This window comes from Sciurus carolinensis, chromosome 6 (assembly GCF_902686445.1).
Source record: "Sciurus carolinensis chromosome 6, mSciCar1.2, whole genome shotgun sequence".
In the NCBI taxonomy this organism is placed as follows: domain Eukaryota; kingdom Metazoa; phylum Chordata; class Mammalia; order Rodentia; family Sciuridae; genus Sciurus; species Sciurus carolinensis.
In genome coordinates, this window is record NC_062218.1 from 78,969,365 (window position 1) to 78,988,131 (window position 18,767).

Here is an 18,767-nt window from a genome sequence, read left to right on the forward strand (position 1 = left end):
TGTTATGTACAATAATCAGTTATCCTTCATATTATTCCTGCATTTAAACCTTCCCTTATTATTCCACTTGCTAAAAATTCCTTGGTGTGATAATTCACAATTTCTACAACATCTTCCCACATTATGTTCCAAGTCCCAAATATTTGTCCCACCACAGGGTTATTTTCTATTTCTTCCAAATGTGCACCCTGTATCGTTTCCTTTGGCCTATGCTATCTCATCAGTCCAGAGTGTTTTCCTCCAATAAAATCACCATGATTCAATTAATGCACTGATTGACAGTTTACCATATATCAGTTATTGGATCAGATGCTGAGAACTTCACGTTCCTGGAATTCACTGACTGTACATATGTATTGTTTGGGGATGGGATGATAGACAAATAAACCATAATTACAGTATAAAAGGGTAAGTATAGTGATCATGCATCCTGGTTTGCCTGGGGCAATGTCTTAAGTCTTGTCCTGGCATATATAGTACTAGCATCCTCCTTCACTCTTAAAAACCATATATTTGAAAGACAAATCAATTTATTATCACCTAATTATTTGTAAACACTTTTTAGTTGTCAATAGATTAATTTATTTAGTTATTTATATGCAATGCTGAGAATCCAACCCAGTCATCACCAGTGCTCTACCACTGAGCTGCAAACCTAGCCCCATTACCTAATTCTAAGCGCCTGAAATATCAAACACCGGGGGGAACACAGAGAATAATGTTTTAGGTTTTGGGGGCAGAACTCCAAGTCTTTAAGGAGCAGCAGAGTTTATCAGCATGACAAAGCTAAGGTGGGGCGGACTTTCCAGGAAGACAGAAGAGGGGGTGTAATAATGATGCCACAGGCAGCTGCTAGTAGAGTGGAAGTGAGACTGCTGGGAGGAAGAGGGAGTTGAAGCTACACAATCAACTGAGCACCAACAGGCACTGAAAATCACCCAATGACGATGCACAGGAAAGGGGTGGATAGTAGCAATGGTTACACTACAAATAATAAATATTTTTAGTCCTTTTACTGTTGTACAAATGTGTTGACATACTTCAAAGAAGTTTTATTCTTTTATTTTTCTCCTTCTATTTTCCTTTGCCCTAGACTAAAGTAGTCTATTTACTTTTCCCAGGGATTTCTGTTATTTGAAAAGCACACATAGACCGAAGTCAGTTACCTACTTGCACCTAAAAAAGAAAAAAAGGAGAAAAGCTAAATCTATTGAAGAATGTATAGCTTGAACTAAATAAAATAGCCATTCTTGAGGCCAAAAAAGGAAAAATGTTGTCACTACTATGTGATTCCAAGTAATCATACATGTCCTGGCAGGAGGGCAGAGGTAAGTTTGGATGGCTCAGTGAGAAGAGTCCTGAGACCAGGGAGAGAAACCTCTGGGTCTGCAAGGAAGAGCATCTGCATGCTCTTGCTGGTGGTGCTTAGGGAGGCTTGCCTGGATGAGGCACAAGGGAAGCCAGCTCCCTGACAGGGCTCTTGGCCTCATCAAAGATTTCAAACACATTGCTGCACTCGAACGAACCAATTGGAGAGGGATAAAAGGTCTCTCTGAGTAACTAGGGTGTCCAGGCAACTGATGATTGACAGAGCCTCCCAGGGCCCTCTGTGTTACCCTAGGTGTAAGAAGGATTGAGCCCCAACATGTAGGGTGAAATGCCAAGTGGGATGGGCTGAGAATCCTCAAAAAGTCGCCTTAAAGACAATAAGTGGTTCTTGTGCATCTGAATTTATGAATTCAGATTTATACCAGCTCCATGAAGATAAAATTGCTATTCAAAGTACTTAATATATGCCAAACATCACATAAACTGCTTTACATCTCCTTTCATCTTCAGAATTCTCTATGGAATGGGTGCCAATTATCCTAGTTTGGTAGATGAACAAAGTAAAATTGAAACAAATTAAGTAAATTGTCCCAAGGTCACAAAGATAGTAGGAGTTTGCCTGTACTGTTTGTATTATACTATGATCCCAAATTTCTCAAGGCATGCATGGACATTTTATTGACAGTGACCTTGGAATGCACTGTACTTACCCCAAGCCAGGTATTTGGTATGTGGTAACATATTGCCTTATGACAAAATAATTTCATGTAGTATTTTACATTTTCTCATTTTTCATTATATCTCTAACATGATTTATGACTTTTTATAATCTATATTTTCATGTGTGATTATCTTTAGGTATCTTCCAATAGCTCCTGGCATAACAATACATGTTTAACTAAAATTTCAATAATAAAGAAGGGGGAAAAAAAGAAGGGAGAAAGAAACAGCATTTTTTGTTGGATTTTGGTCTGCCAAGAATGACTCTTAATTGCCTCCTAATCATAACTTTCAGAGAGTTCTTTTTCATGGAGTGTCACCCTGTGAATATTCACTGGATCCCTTTTCACTGCTCCTTTAAAATCTTCTTTCTTGACTTCCTTGTGGCCATGTTCTATTGGTTGCAGGGTACATTTCTGGCATATCTTTTCTGGTAAGCTCTTGCTCTCTTATCATCTAGAATGAAGCTTGGCAAATTTTTGCTATAAAGGACCAGATAGTAAAGACTTTACATTTTGGGTGTCTTTTGCTTTCTGTCCTTGCAGCACAAAATCAGCCACGCACAATATGTAGGCAGAGGGCCAAGATCATGCTTAAGAAAACAGTATTTATGAAAAGGGGTGAAGCAAAACTCAACTTGAAATGGATCAAAGACCTAGAAATCAGACCAGGAACCCTGCATATAGGAGAAGAAAATGTAGGCCCAACACTCCAACATATCAGCTTAGAATCTGACTTTCTTAATAAGACTCCGAAAGCACAAGAAATAAAGTAAAAAATCAATAAATGGGATGGCATCAAACTAAAAACTTCTTTACAACAAAGGAAACAATCAAGGGGGTGAAGAGAGAGCCTACTGAGTGGAGAAAATCTTTGACACCTGCACCTCAGATAGAGCATTAATTTATATATAAATTATATAAAGACTAAAAAACTTAGCACCCAAAATCCCCAAATAATCCAATCAATAAGTGGACAAAGGAACTGAACAGATACTTCACAGAAGAAAAGTGAATGGTCAACCAATATATTAAAAATGTTCAACTCTTAAGCAATTAGAGAAATGCAAATTAAAACTACACTGAGATTTCATCTTGCTCCAATCAGAATGGTAATTATCAAGAGTGCAAGTAATAATAAATGTTAGCGAGGATGTGGGGGAAAAAGGTACACTCATAAATTGCTAGTGGGACTGCAAATTGGTGCAACCACTCAGGAAAGCAGTATGGAGATTCCTCAAAAAACTAAGAATGGAACCACCATTTGACCCAGCTATCCCACTCCTCAGTATATATCCAAAGAATTTTAAATCAGTATACTACAGTGACACAGCCACATCAATGTTTAAAGCAGCACAATTCACAATAGCTAAGCTATGAATGAACCTAGGTGTCCTTCAACAGATGGATGGATAAAGAAATTGTGGTATATATGTACAATGGAATATTACTCAGCCGTAAAGAATAATGACTTCATGACATTTGTAAGTAAATGAATGGATATGGAGACTATCATGCTAAGTGAAATTAGTCAGTTACAAAAAACAAAGGTCAAATATTTTTGCTGATATGTGGAAACTAACCCAAGATAAGGGGGAAAGGGTAAGAATAGATATTCAGAAGATTACACAAAAGGGAATGAAGGGAAAGGAGGGAGAATTGGAAAAGGAAAGACAGTGGTATGAATCCAAAATAATTTTCCTATGTATTTATATAAATATACCATAGTGAATTCTACCATTATGCACATCCATAAGAATGGGGGCCTAATTAGAATAAGATATAGTCCATGCTTATATAATTATATCAACTGTCATGTATAATTATACACTGTCATGTATAACTAAAAAGAACCAAGTAAAAAAAATCGAAGAGGGGTGGGCAGGAGTGCCTGCCCTAGGGCCCCCCAGGAACATTGGCCATGCCTTCTTCAGCCTTATTGCTTTACACCTGGGTTCCTATTATCCTTTGACCTCAAAGGTCCTTTTTATGCAAATCATCCATCTCTGGTTCTGATCTTGCTCTCTTATTCTTGCTGTGTTCCCTAATTCTGCCTAGGACATGGCCATCTCCTACTCATCTCCGAGTTCAATACCTTAGCAGGAATTAATTCTTCTCTGGATGGTTAGATAAAATAAAATAAATGTCCCTGGTCTCATCCCGTTCTCCATAATGAAACATATGTTCACTTTTCCTCCCATAGTGTCTTTTTTCTGTTTCTAATGCTACAATATAGTTTAGGTTTTCTAACTTCTTGTTTTAATGAAAACACAACCCAAAGTACACGTTAAATCTAACCTCCTCTGGTAGCCTCTTAAAGTTCACCATAACGGTATGCCTTTCACATTCTGGCCAACTGTCTACTCTTAGTCCCACTATCCCAAAGGAATTTCTACTTTGAGCCCCACTCATCATCTAAAAGGCCAGGGTGGGGAGTGACCCTCAGTAGGTTCAACGTGCTTTCTTCAAGTCTATGTCACTGAAAACTGGTGAAAACCAAGACGTTTGCCAAGTGCTCATCCACAAACATGATTTTTCCTTACCTTTGAATGCCTTACACTGTTGGAATATTTTTGTGCTCTTTCATTTTGATATATCCTATTCTATTCAAGGAGACTCAGTCACAGTCTTATTTTATCCTGCTTTTTATGGTGGTCCTCAAGATTCAGGACATATCAACCCAAATGACTGCACCTTGGCAGAAATAGGCTGTATAAGAATTCTCTTTTTCCTCTAAAGTATGTAGTAAGACCCTCATTCCAGAGCTACCCTCCATACACCAGGAGGAATGTCCTTATCTGTGAAGACAGGGAGACACAGAGAATAAACTGAACACACAGGTCTTGCTAAGTTCCTGCTAGCCTACTGCCATTAGCTCATACCTCCTTTGTCTAATCATACTTATGCACAACAGTTGACTCTTCATCGAAACTAAGCACAAAAATATATAGCTTTTCCTAACTCTTTGGGTCTTTACTTGCTGAAGGTTTACATGTATTATAAAATTAACATTAAATAAATTGTTTAGCTTTGTCAGTATGCCATTTATTTTAGGTGCCAGAGCCATGAACTTTAGGAAGGATGAGGAAAGATGTTAACTTTTCTTTCCATTAGTCCCCTTCTTCCTGCTTCAAATGTAGGTCTAGCTTTTTCTTTTTCTTTCCCTCTGCCTTCTGGGCTGGACATTGTTTTTTTCTGATACAAAATCCTCCTGATGAGCTCTTCAGTAGTGAAAGAGATATTTAGCTCTAAATCTACCTAAAGTACTCATCATTCCAACAAATGTCATCCACTTTGCCTCTTTTAATCAATAATTTTGCCCAAGACCTATTGTCCCATTGATCCACATCTGACTTGGGCTGTACTCCCTTACTGAGTACTACAGTCACACTGTTGGCCCCACCCCACTCCTCCCCCACCCCCCACCCCACCCTGCACTGAAGAAGGAGGAGTGACTAGTCTGAGTGGTGAGTTTGGGGAAAGGTTCTGGGCATGGTTGGCTAAGTCTAGCTATCTTTCCTCTTTTTGGGGTCTTGACTGCAGAGGTTTGCATTCTGGTCTCATTTCCCCTCTGCTGAGTCAGGGTTTGCCAAGACTAGGAAGACCTGGTGGTTGGGGGAGTGGTAAGTGGGGAACTATGGAGATCAGAGGGATGGGTATCAACTTACTTCTGGAGAGTGTTATCAATAAGCCACATATTCAAAGCCATATTCCCTGGCCCAGGTTTTATCAGTCATAATAGCTGCTACTTTAAATTTCATATGCCTGCTTCTTTATCAATGGTTTACACATTTTAAAAACAAACATGTGATTTAAAAATAGATCATCTTTTCAATAACACTGAAGGACTGCTTTCACTGACCTTTAAACTCCTTTTGCAATTTGAATTTGTTAGTACTTCAAAAGAAGGTGGTATCAAACAAGGACCTTAACCTGGAGACTGTATTTATTTCTAATCAAAAGTTACACCTACATGGCACAGTAATGCTTTGCTTTCCAAGACTTTAAATTCTACTTTCTATAAGAATGTTGTTAATGACAAGCTCCTGCTGAGTCACTAAGATGAGTTTTGCAGCAATAGTGTGACAGAGTATGCCATGAGCTTGGGATGCTGAATTAACCAGACACTAACAGCATCCCTAAACTAAAGAGGCTTAAAGACTTACTTTCAACAAAGGCATTAGAAAGTGCAAGAATAGAAAATGTAGCATATAAAACAAGGTCTCGAAACCAAAAACACCAGGCCAATAAATTAACCTTAGGTAAAGGGGGTATCACATAAAAATATTTTCAAGGAAACATTAAATTTGACTATCACAACCTAATTTGAAATGAAAATTAACAAAAATAAAATTGAAATCTAATCTCAAAATTAGTTTAATATGGTACTTTGTGGTATAAAAGTTTAACATGAGTATAAAGACCTGACATGTAAAACTGACATGTAATGATTACTAGATATTTTCCCTTTCAAACTAGTCTTGTATTGACAAAATTTGAAAATTTAAAAAGGAGGTCTCTGGGGCAGGAGATATAACTCAGTGGTAGAGTGCTTACTGGTCAGGTGGGTGGTCATGGGTCCAATTCCCAGCACCACACATATACAAATAACAACAATAAATATAAAAATAAAGAAAAAGAAGGTTTCATGAAATGGGTCTCAAACATATGAAGAAGGAAGAGTCATTCTTTTCATTCATTCTTATCTCCCAAGTTCTTCGCTCAGATCATTTTCTTGCCCCAAATGCTTTGAATACGAATTGCTTAAAACTTCTTCCTTTCGTCCTCTTCTTCCTCCTCCTTCTCCCCTCTTCCTCCTCCTCTTCCTTCTTCTCTGAACACTAAATATCAGATTTCTACTCCTTTTGAATACCCACAGTCCCTACTGAATATTCACAATGGTGCAAATATTATACTAAGTATTATGCTAAGTATATATATTCTCATTTATTGTGATCCTACATGAGATATGTGTTATCTCCCTTTATTTTTTAACAAATGAAGAAAATGAAACAAACAGGCTAACAATTTATAAAGTCAAAAAGTATTTATTAAGGAAATAGCTACAGATTGATAAGAGATTTTTAACTGGGCAATTTATCTGTAGGGAACATTCCTCAAGTTTATCTGACAGCAGTCACTGACACCATGGTCTAAGTAAGCCAGTCTGAACAGAGAAACTGAGGTCATGGTAAAGACTCGCCATGGAATGAAGGTCTTTGCAGTTGCTGAGGCTGAGTTTGAGCTGAGGGGAGGCCTCGTTCTGACATGCATCACAGAAAGCTGTGATGTGAGCTCGTCCGCGCTGCCTTGCCTCATGCCCAGTGCTGGAGCTTGCCATTCCCCCAGTCCTTTGTCTCAGACCTGTTGCTGGGCAGAATTGCTTAGGCATGCTTGGTTTGTTTACACTACCGGGACCCTCGACGTATAATTCACCTATAGGCTGACTCTGTTATACTTTAACAAGCATGTTAACCTGATTGGATAATGTGTCTGTATATGTCCTGTGCAACCCTAAATAAAATTAGATCTGTGCCTTCAGAGCTCGATCTCCGATGCCTGGGTAAGCGCGCTGGGTAAGGGTAGGCATCGTCCGTCCTCACCCTCAGCAAACCCGTCTCAGAACATCTACATTTATCCAGTTTCCTTAAAACTGGTAATCTGTACAAGACATACAGGTAATTCCATATGTTTAAAACTAGTTTGTATTATCTACATATTTTGTAATATTTAATTATTCATGAGTCCTGTAACTCTCCAAAAAAAGGAGCTTAATATATAGTGTTTCTGAAGGTTTTTGACCCTGTAACTCTTTTCTAGCATTGTATCTCATGGGACTAATATTCTATAAAATCAAATGTAGAAATCATGGCTCTAATGTTTGCAAATGGAGTCTTAAGTTAACTTTAAACCCTCTTGGTTTTTTATTTGATGCCCACTAAATATTAGTTAAATGGAGAACTTAGTTATAAAATCGAGAAACCATTTTCAGAAATTGACTCGGAAGAATATTATTTCTTATTTCTAAAAGAATCGCCTCCACAAAGTCTCATGTTTTCATTTTTGAATTCATTTAAAAACAATACTTTCAGAAAATAATGACTCTTCTTTCTTCTAACAAGAACCACTTAAAACATCAAGTAGCAATTTACTCAAATTCTCTGTATCTTAGTTTTCTCATTTGTAAAATGATCCTAATAATCCAAGGGTCATAAATGAAATAATGTGCTAAATCACTTTGAGTTGCTTGGGGAAAAATGCAACAATTCATGATAATAGTATCACTTATAATATAATGTCCAATCATTTTACTACTAATACTAGATGTACATTAACTACTAACGAAGACACATGTTCTTATGGTTAAGTTGAACATTTTCTAAGTACTATAAAGAGACAAACTATTTCAGCCACTGCCAAGCCAGATGAGAAGTGATTCTGTGTAGGCAAAACATCACAGCAAAATTCATACTGCTCTCTCAAGCTATTTGAGAAGGTTCTCAAGACTACTAAATATATAGAACTTGAGAATATTTATTTGACCCAGTTCTCATCTTTACATGCATGGCAGATGTTAGGGCAACACCTTTCCAGGACAAAGATGTCCGAAAGGGGAAACTTCATCTCCTAGGAACAAAATTCATGCTTGGGTGGAAGGGGAGTGTTACTGAGAGGCAGAAGAGACAATTCATTGCATAAATAGGACAGGATAATCAGAAAAAGAGAAAAAGGAGGAGGAGGCAGAGGAGGAGAATCAGGCATATTTCCTCAGGCATTCAGCATTAATGAGTGGAAAGAATCTAACACAAATTATCAAGTGCCAAGCAATGTTCTAGGTGCTTTATGTTTAGTTTCCCTTTTAAATCACAAAACAAATATATAACATCAATATTAATGACCCATTTATAAATGAGGAAACTGAAGTTTAGAGAGATCACAAAGCTAATGAATGAAATAGAATTGTTATGGAAATTCAATTGGCTTTCACTCATTCAACAAGTACTTTTAAGGTAAGTTCTATGTGCTAGATATCAGTCCAAAGTACTATGAACCAAGCCAAGCATACAGGATTCAATGGTAAGCTGTCCCCACTTTTCTGGAATTCACTGTGGCTGAGACAGAAATCAAACACACAATATGTCAATTAACCTTTCACTTAAAATTGTGACAATAAGAAGTACAATGAGTCTTCATCAGTCAAGACAATCAGGGATGACTTCCAAGGAAGTGTGAGCTGAGAGGCAGAAGGAAGGGAAGGATAGGAGGATGGAAAGAGGATAAGGTGATTTAGAGTTGTCAGGCAAATGGAGAGGAGGAAGGTTCTAAATAGAAAAAAAGTTTTCAAAGACTCTGCAGCAAGAAGAGAACTTGGAAAATGGAACAATGGAAAGGTCATTGGGTATTGCAGCAATTTTCTCTTTCTTCAGGACACTTCTGTAGGAAGATTGCTATTACAAGTAGGCAAATCTATCTTGCACAAACCTAGACCAGAATAAGCATGGCCCTGTGTTGGAGTATGTTAAACTGGGGAGAATGAATGAGATGAGCTGGATATGTTGGCCACAACTGGAGCTTGCAAGGCTTTGTAGGTGCCTCAAGGATCAGGCTACTTATTCTATAAGTATTGCGTAGCCACTAATGATTTTTAGCAGGGGAGTAATATAATCAGATCTGTATTTGAATAAGACCATGCTTACTGTCTGCTGCTGTAAACTTTTGAATAAAATAGTTTATAAATATTCTTAAGCAAATCATGCCTTATTATTTACAAGAACAAATCACAATCACACTCTTTGCTTCTAGAGCAACAGATACCTTGTCTGAGATCCTTGCTACTCAAAAGTCTAGGGATCAGTAGCAACAGGAGCATCATCACCTGGGAGCTTGTTGAAAATGCATAACCACAAGACATGCCCACAACCTACTAAATCAGAATCTGCAGTTTTAACCAGATCCCCAGGTAATGTGTAACTGCACTTTATAAGAAGTCTTGTTTAATATAATCCTGTCCCACTACCACCCCCAGCAGCACCACCACTAGTTGTTTCTGGGTCTGCAATAATTCTATGGAGCCCACTGATGTTTCTGGACTAGTTCATCATCATTCTTGAGCAGGATCTTTGGTTGAAAAGGAATATGTAAAAACACACAAATATGATTTTATTATTTCTAGTAAAAACAAGGAAACAATCTTGTCTTCGCCCGCGGCAACAATTGCACAGGATTTATTGGAGGCGGACTGGGAATAAACTACTTTTCCTATATTCACTAATTTATAGAGGAAGAGAGACTTTGAGAGAAAGATAGGCTTTGCTTATAGGAAGAGAAACTATGCTTATCAGGAAGAGAGACTTTGCTTAGAGGAAGAGAAACTTTGCTTAGAGGAAGAGAAACTTTGAGAGAAAGATAGGCTTTGCTTATAGAAAGAGAGACTTTGCTTATCAGGAAGTTTTTAGAGAAAGAGAGGCTTCTACACTTATCAGAGATCTATTTCTTCTTAGAGTTGTGTCCCGCATCCTGTGAACTAGGTGCTATCTATCTGAGATCTATGACCTAGAGGTGTGTTCTCAGTTCTCCGCTCTATGATCTGCCTTCTGCCACTGCCTGCTTCTCTCTGCTAGCTGCTTCTCCTAGTTGCTTCTTCTTATTGCTGCTTCTGCTTACTGCTGCTTTTTTCCTTCTACCTACTGCCCGATTGTATTCCCCACAGGAGGCGGAGGGCGGGGCCACACCAGTTGAGATCAGGCAAGGAGCCAGCTGCCCTATCATGGCAAAGGTCAAAATGAGCAGGCAGGAGCAGGAGCACTCAGGAACACCTGTGCACGCGTTGTGTGCATGGACTTAATTGAATACGGCCAATGATAAATCACCTGAGTGTGCTTATGTTAATTAACCTCCTCACTGCCGATGTGATCAAAGCAACCTCCGGCTGGCCGCCAGGCGCCAACCCAGCACAGCCCACATAGCACAGCCCCCAACACAATCTAATGAAGAAGAAAATAGTGAACAAAGCAGAGTCCTGTAGTACAGATGCTGTTACTGGTTAAAGTAGCCAATACATAGTATCAGTGTTAGGTAAGCTAAGAATACCACATAGGAGTTATTCTCACTTCAGTTCACCACCTTCAAGACAGTCATAAAATGGCACTTCAGTCATGCCTACAAAATGGTATACACATACATACACCACAACAACCATTACAACAAAACACCAAGCTTCTCCCATAATATGTGTCAAATTGACTAATAGATCAGGAAAACATGACTATAAGAGAATTTGATTGGTTCAGTCATTTTAAGTCGACTGTTGCTTGGTCATGGTAATAGCCCTTTAGCTATTTCTTTGTTATCTGTTTCTTGATTCTCTTTAGGCACTTTGTGACAGGTTGAGAAATGTAAAATGCACTATCAAAATTATCCATTGTTAAAAAAATTATCCATTGTTGAAATTCCTGATTGCTCCCATGGATTGTGCAATACTGCTATTTGGTAAATATTCTGAAAAGAGAGGGATGGGGTATGAAAAATGGTGGAATGAGATAGGCATCCTTACCCTATGTACAGGTATGATTACACAAATGGTATGAATCTATATTGTGCAACCATAGAAATTAAAAGATGTGCCCCATTTGTGTACAATGAATCAAAATGCAATCTGTAAAAATAAAAAAATAATTAAAAAAATATTCTGTTTGGATACCATGTGGTATAGAATGGAAACATAGATTTGGGAAGTCTTCTGGTTGGAGTCAATCCTGCTTTGCCATTTACTAGGTATGTGAGTTGGATTTTTCCATGTCTCAGTTTCATCACCTGCTAGATGGAGATAAATGTACTTACCACCCAGAGCTATTAAGAGGATTCAGTGAGTGAACACATTCAAAACTTTTAAAAACAATCTCTGCAATGTTAAATACTATGTATCTGCTAGTTTATTGTTGTTATATTACACCTGAATATCAACTGAAGCCAAGAAGTTTCACTGTGAATCATTCTTGGGGCCATAGGCAAAAGAAAGCATGTTATTCACACTTCATCAAATATCACTATCAGAAAAAGTCACCTGATGAAAATTGGGAAATTGCCATATAGTAATTCCTTTAATGCCACATGTAAGAAACCTATAAGGTCATCTGGTCTCAGCAAGTAATTAACAAAATTGTTGCTCTGAGTTCCCCGCACACCTCTAGTACCCAGGATCACTGAACTACATCCCCACTGAACATCCTAGCAGTTTTTATTTTGAGATGGGGTCTCACTATGTTGCTAAGGCTGGTCTCAAATTTGTGATCCTCCTGTTTTAGCTTCCTGAGTATTTACCATCACAACTGGCAACCCAGAGTTTTTAGTCATTAATCCAAAACAATGCCTTACAATTTAAAAATCCTCTATAAACATTTGTATTTGAGAGTTTTCCCCACTTGGATTCAAGATGGACTAATATAAAACCAACAAACATCACTGTCTCATGCTATCTGAACTGAAACAAAAGAGTGTTATTATAAACAACTCCATTGAAATTGGTTCATTTTTATCAAGTTTTAACAATGTAATCATTCCCTCAAAATGCTACCTACTTTTGTACAAAAGGAATTAGTACCCACAGCAAAAACATGATTCTACTTCTTTGAAACTTGTAGTCTATGATGAATATATTATAAATTGAAATTAAACCATTTATATGTTTAATTTTGCTATTTTCTGATCCTCAGGGAGGGTGGTCATTTCCTATGTATTCTGGTGATTTTTAATAAAACAAATAGACATTCTGATAAATCATCTTCACAGAACAAAACCAAAAGCCAACAACATAACTCTCACTATGCAAAAAATAGTTTTAATTTTTACATTATATGGTTATTTATGAAGAAAAATCTATAGCTAATGGGATTCAATAATTGCCTATTGAACAAAGGGAATTGCTTTAAAATGTACATAACGAAAACATGAACTTACTATCTCTGTACTCTTAATTCCTGAGGCAATTTAATGCAAAGCTAAATTTTATCAGTTAGACCAAAAAGGCATTATTTGTAAGGAAAACTCCCTCATAAAAAACTGATGATTATGTTGCTTAAAATACTTAATTGAGAGTATTTTACTACAAAATTTTGCTTCCATAAAAATGATTAAACTTCTAAATTACCATAGTTCTAAAATACTGAGACTTTTCATCAAATGAAAATTTCTGCAAAAATACTAGAAATTAATTTTTGTGTACATAATAATCTCTATCTTATTATAATTAATAAAATTTCATGAGTATTTTGTTTCTAACTTAAAGTGGCAGGAATTCTACTGGAACTTAATATGTTGGTCAATCAATTGATTAGTAAATTTTGTCACTTCATCTTCATGGTATTTGAAGTAGCTAGTGAAATTCAATATAGGACAATGTCAGGAGTAGCCATGAAACCTAATAACCTTTGTAAACAGTGATGGGTATTTGAGCAGATTAAGTAAATTGTAGTCCATAAGAAGCACAACTGAAGGTGTACAATATGGTACCTTCAATAACTACAAGTCTGTTCAAAACTGCATTATGTTATACACACCAGGAGGCAGATGTCATATATTTGATAAGTAAATGTGGAATTCATTTGTAAGAAAACATAGTTAAATATTTATAAGATAATTTTTCATCGTATACTGAGTGGTTGTATTGATACAGTGAAAAGGTTTGATCTCAATTGATTTTCCAGTCTGTTCTATATAACTCTATCAAGAGGAGACCATTTCTCTTGAGGGACTATGCCTGTGAATTTCAATGATTTTATCAGAGTAACTGTCTTAGTCATGTCAGATACTATCCATGTCATGCAGCCTGAAAGTTCAGAGGATAAAATCTGCAGATGCTCCAGTTCCTTATGTAAAACAGTGCAGTATTTGCATATAACTAATGCACATCCTCCCATATACTTTAAATCATCTCTAGATTGTTTATAATGCCTAATACAATGTAAATGCTATATAAATATTTGTTAGTCTTTATTGTTTAAGGAAAATGTGTCTTTACATGTTCAGTACACATAAGTTTTTGGTTTTTTTCTGAATACTTTGTGGTTGATTGAATCCATGGATGTGGAATCTGCAGATACAGAGGACCAATTTTATTTAACCTAATCTCCAATGTTCTTTCTTTTCTTTTCTTTCTTCTTCTTCTTCTTCTTTTTTTTTTTTTTTTGTACTGGGAATTGAAATCAGAGGCACTTAACCACTGAGCCACAACCCCAGCCCCCTTTATATTTTATTTTGATATGGGGTCTTACTAAGTTGCTTAGTGCCTGGCTAAGTTTGCTTAGGCTGGCTTTGAACTTGCAAGCCTCCTACCTCAGCCTCCAGAGTCACTGGGATTAAGCCTCTGCACTCAGCTAAAACTTCAACATTATTTTTAACATGAAGATAACAAGAGTATAAACTTTATAGACTTATAAGATCAAATGAGATCACAAATGTAAAGTGCCCAGCACACTGCCTAACACCTAATATGTACATAAAATGCTGGTTATTTGAGAAAGAAGTTTTCCTAGTGCCAGTTTCCCCTTAGGAGATTAGAGTTGCAGCTTGAAGCTAAGGAAAGTACTTTCAGGTGAAACTTTCACTTTTTAATTTTTTAAAATATTTTAATATTTTTAAGATTTGAAGCCCAAACAATATTGCTTGAGGGTTAAAAGAAAAAGTCAAATTCAGGGTTTGGGAGAGAAGTGACCTCTGCACCTCTGCTTCAGCACAGTGAGGCCTGGGGAGTTCTGGTGAAATATGGTACCATATGGTTTTATGGTTTTGAGAGCACTAGGGAAGAAGCAGTATTCTCAAAAGAGGTGTCTCTCTCAACTGACTTTTGAGAAACTAAATGTGAGGGTGGATGAGAGAGAAGAAAATGGGGAACTGGTCCTAAGCTGATATGAGAAACCAAAAATTACCAGAAATGAATGTAGCAATTTGGACAGGGGATTGCTGTGAAGCTCATTTTCATACCAATAGGATGGTAGGGCCTGGGGATGTTTGCCTCTTTCAAACACAGCAATAGAAGGTAGAGAATGCTAAGGACAGATAAAGTAGACAAGGTTGGGGAAACTGAAGTTCAGGGGAGCAAGAAATCAGCATGAGGTAGAATATTCAAAGACGTGGAGCACAAACTGGCCCTTGAAGACTGGTGGAGGACAAGTTGTTTGAGGAGCAGATTTTAAGTGGGATAAACAGGTGAGCACAGGTGTGGAGGAAGCACACGCATGGGGCTTCAACAACAATGACTAGAAAAGGGTTGGGCGGGTGGTTAATGTGTGAGGGAAAACTGGAAGAAAGACTGAGGAAACTAGTCTGGGGTCATATTTCAATGGATTCAGTCCCTCAGGTGTTGGGGAACTAGAGAAAAAAAGGTTTTGATTCAGGAAAACTGTAGTGAAACTAATGATTGATAAAATACTCTGGATTGACATGTGGTGTAGAATAGGAGAAATGCATAGGGGTATGTGAACATGGTTAGAAGACTTCATATATGAAGGGGAGCACAATGGGATATAATATTGTATTGCCATAACATTACCTGCCATTTTCTAAAATAGCATCTTTAGGGAAAAAAGAATCTAGTTAAGTATAGTCTTCTATTTTCAATTTCCATTGGAGAAATTATTTCTCCATGTGCCAATGGATATGGCTGCAAGTCATTAGCTTGCTTATTCATAAATTATATAAGCACTCTTGAAGATACACTAAAATTTCTAATATTGCTCAAATGCAATCCCTCTTTATGTCTTTATTTATTATCTAATTCAGGCATGTGCTTTGGAAATGTAACTGTGTTCTTTCAATTTCCCTAAACATCTCAATCCCTGATTATTGATACACTTCCATATAATGGTAGTTGTGATAGAACAGTGTCATATAAAAATATTGTTTCCCCTCAATCAAAGTCCCTGAAAAAAAATAATTCTTACATAGGTTGGTAAAACAATTCAATATTTCGCCTGCTGCTAATCCCACAAACAGCTGATACATGCAGTTGGTTTATATTCTTCGGCCAATATTTCAGTAGGCAAAAAAAGTTTCATTCAAGCAATGGGTGGGTTTTTGAGGACATTCTTGTAACTACAAATACTCACTTGAGCTCTGCAACAAGATTCTTGGTAAAAGACCGTCATTACTCAGTAGGGTTTCCAGAAGCAGGTTCCAGTTACAACCTGGCTGGGATAAGAGCAGTTTCAATTGACCCTCCGCTTTCAGTCCTCCAGCTGATGGAGTCCTTTCAAAATGCAAGATAAAGATGGAGTAATGAAGTTAATTTATCTATGAAATTAATAGCCTTAAAGTACAGATGTAAGGCTAACTCCTTTAAATGTCAATTCCTCCCAGATTAGTCTGAAAATGCTTTCATGCTTACTTACTTTGGGGTTGCTCAGGGAAGGAATTACATTTAATCTCAACTAGCTAAAAGCAAATTAACATTTGGTAGCCTGCCAAATTTCAAACTGATACAAAATAACCATGCCTACATTTCACAGAACTACATCTATTTTTGTTTCATGAAGAAATAATTTATGCACTTATTCTGAATGCATTAATTTGTTCATTCAACAAAAACATAATGAATGCCTACTATGTGCTATTAACTCCTTTTGTTATTCATGGAAAGAAGTTCCAATGGGTTTTTGCTACATTGTGATTTACTATGTACTATGATGACTGATGAAACTAAAGGAATCAAAACTTCCATCAAGTGTCAACCATAATCTAATTATTTAATACGTAAAACCTTAAATCAACATGCAATTAGCAGAACTGCTACTAACAGTCACATTGCTATCTACTTGGGTAATAATTTCATCAAAGAGAAAAAACTCCAAGGTAAATAATCTTCTATTTGCAAAATTATCATCAGCATTAAATAGAAAATTGAAAACAGGTTGCCTTTATCTCCACTTTCAGTGATCAATGTATGGGCAGGAGATCAGTAATTAAAGTAGGAATTAGAAACTGACAATACTATTCACTTTTTCTTTTCAAATATCTCAAAATTTAGATTGTCTGAAGGTCACAACATAGGAAATTAACTTGCAAAAACCACCACCACAAAAGCAGGCAATAGTCAACCACTCTAGCTGGACTACATGGATTGTGGGAACAGTGTGGTGTTAGAAAGGAAAAATGTGTTGGAGGAATGCAGAAGCATGAATGAGAGGACTGGATGCCTCAAACTGAAAGGGTATTACTGAGAGAGAAAATATGTGGTATTAACATTAGGGGAAGAAGTATACTCAGTGGTGAGTCATCCAGTTATCAACCCAGTCAAAGACTTCTGTTTTTCAAAGCTTGGGCCCCAGACCAGAAGCATTAGCATTACCTGAGAACTTGTTTAAAATGCAAATTATCAAGCCTTATTCCATCAGAAATTTGGGAGGTAGGTCCAAGAAGACTGTTTTAACAAGTTCTCTCCAAGAGAAGTAGATGCGTGCTAAGGTTTAGGAACCACTGTAGTAGACAGTACATTTGGGAACACAGGTAGTAGAAATAGAACCAGTTATCACTGTCTGCTGTCTCTATGTCTTTGTGCCCATACACGTCAGCCTTGGATGCTACTTGCAATGAACTGAATGTTTATGTTGCCCCAAATTCATTGATCGAAACCCCATCCCCAATGAGATGATATCTGGAGATTGGATCCTTGGGAGATAATTGGGTCATGAGGGTGTAATCTTCATGAATGAGTTTAATACCCTTATAGGAGAGGCCAGAGAGCTAGCTTGCCCTTTTCTATAGTGAAGATACAAAATATTGGCTGCTGACAACCTGAAAAAAAGTCCTCACCAGAATCTGACCATGCTGATACCCTAATGATGGACTTCCAGCTTCCAGAACAGTGAGAAATAAATGTCTCTTGCTTAAGTCATTGGAATATGGTATGTTTTTATAATGGCCTGAGCTAAGGCACCACTCATCCAATGAATTCTCTATGACCCTGAACTTTTTATATTAATCTTACCTGATCTTTAATTTGCAACAACCAAAAACTTCTCACTTTTTTCCTGAGAAGTCATGACTAAAATTTTCTCTTCACAGTGGTTTTACTGTGAATGAAAGCACTTAATGATGAGCATACACATTTTAGCAATTGATTATTTCTTTAAAGCTTTATCTCACTACCCAGATTCAATTCTCCTGAAGATACTCATTTTATACACCCTAAAGCTCAAAAATTCAGCATATTTAAACTCTCTATAAATGTTAGTTGATTGACTTATCTGCTCCTAAATGGATAGGTAAAGTTAAAAAAAAATGCTTTGCTAAAAGTCTGAATTCAACAAAATCAAGAGGATTTGAGGATATAAAATGAAGATATTTGAAAGTACCTCTCCCTTTGCTTGACTTTGCATTTGGGACATTTCATAACCTTATGAACCACAAATTTCTTTAGCCAATGCCTAACATTTGGACCAACTCAGACTTCCTATATGAAGCTCTGATAACATAACTGGAAGCAGGGTAACTGCTCAGGCAGTTGGTGGGCTGTGTTAGCTAGGGAAAGACCTGCCCTGGCTGGTGGTAGAGAAGAGGGGAGTTACTTAACCCTCAGATTGGTGGAATCAAGTCCACCAGTTCTGTGCATCCCAGCAGTTCTGATTAACTGTCCCAGAGAGTTCTGGTGTTCACAGAAGTATCAAAATGTGGTGCACCAAGAGAAATGATACTCATCCTTACTTCCATCATAAATCGCAAATTCTG

The 18,767-nt window shown here is 37.1% G+C and overlaps 1 protein-coding gene across 2 annotated transcripts in view; it reads right to left on the minus strand.

Annotated features, from left to right (window-relative positions):
• Kiaa0825 (KIAA0825 ortholog) overlaps positions 1-18,767 on the minus strand; it is a 413,039-nt gene that overhangs the window by 226,677 nt on the left and 167,595 nt on the right. For both annotated transcript variants that reach the window (XM_047556135.1, XM_047556136.1), the window contains one exon: positions 16,151-16,290. In XM_047556135.1, coding sequence (XP_047412091.1) covers positions 16,151-16,290 — 140 coding nt within the window. The remainder of the gene's footprint in view (positions 1-16,150; positions 16,291-18,767) is intronic.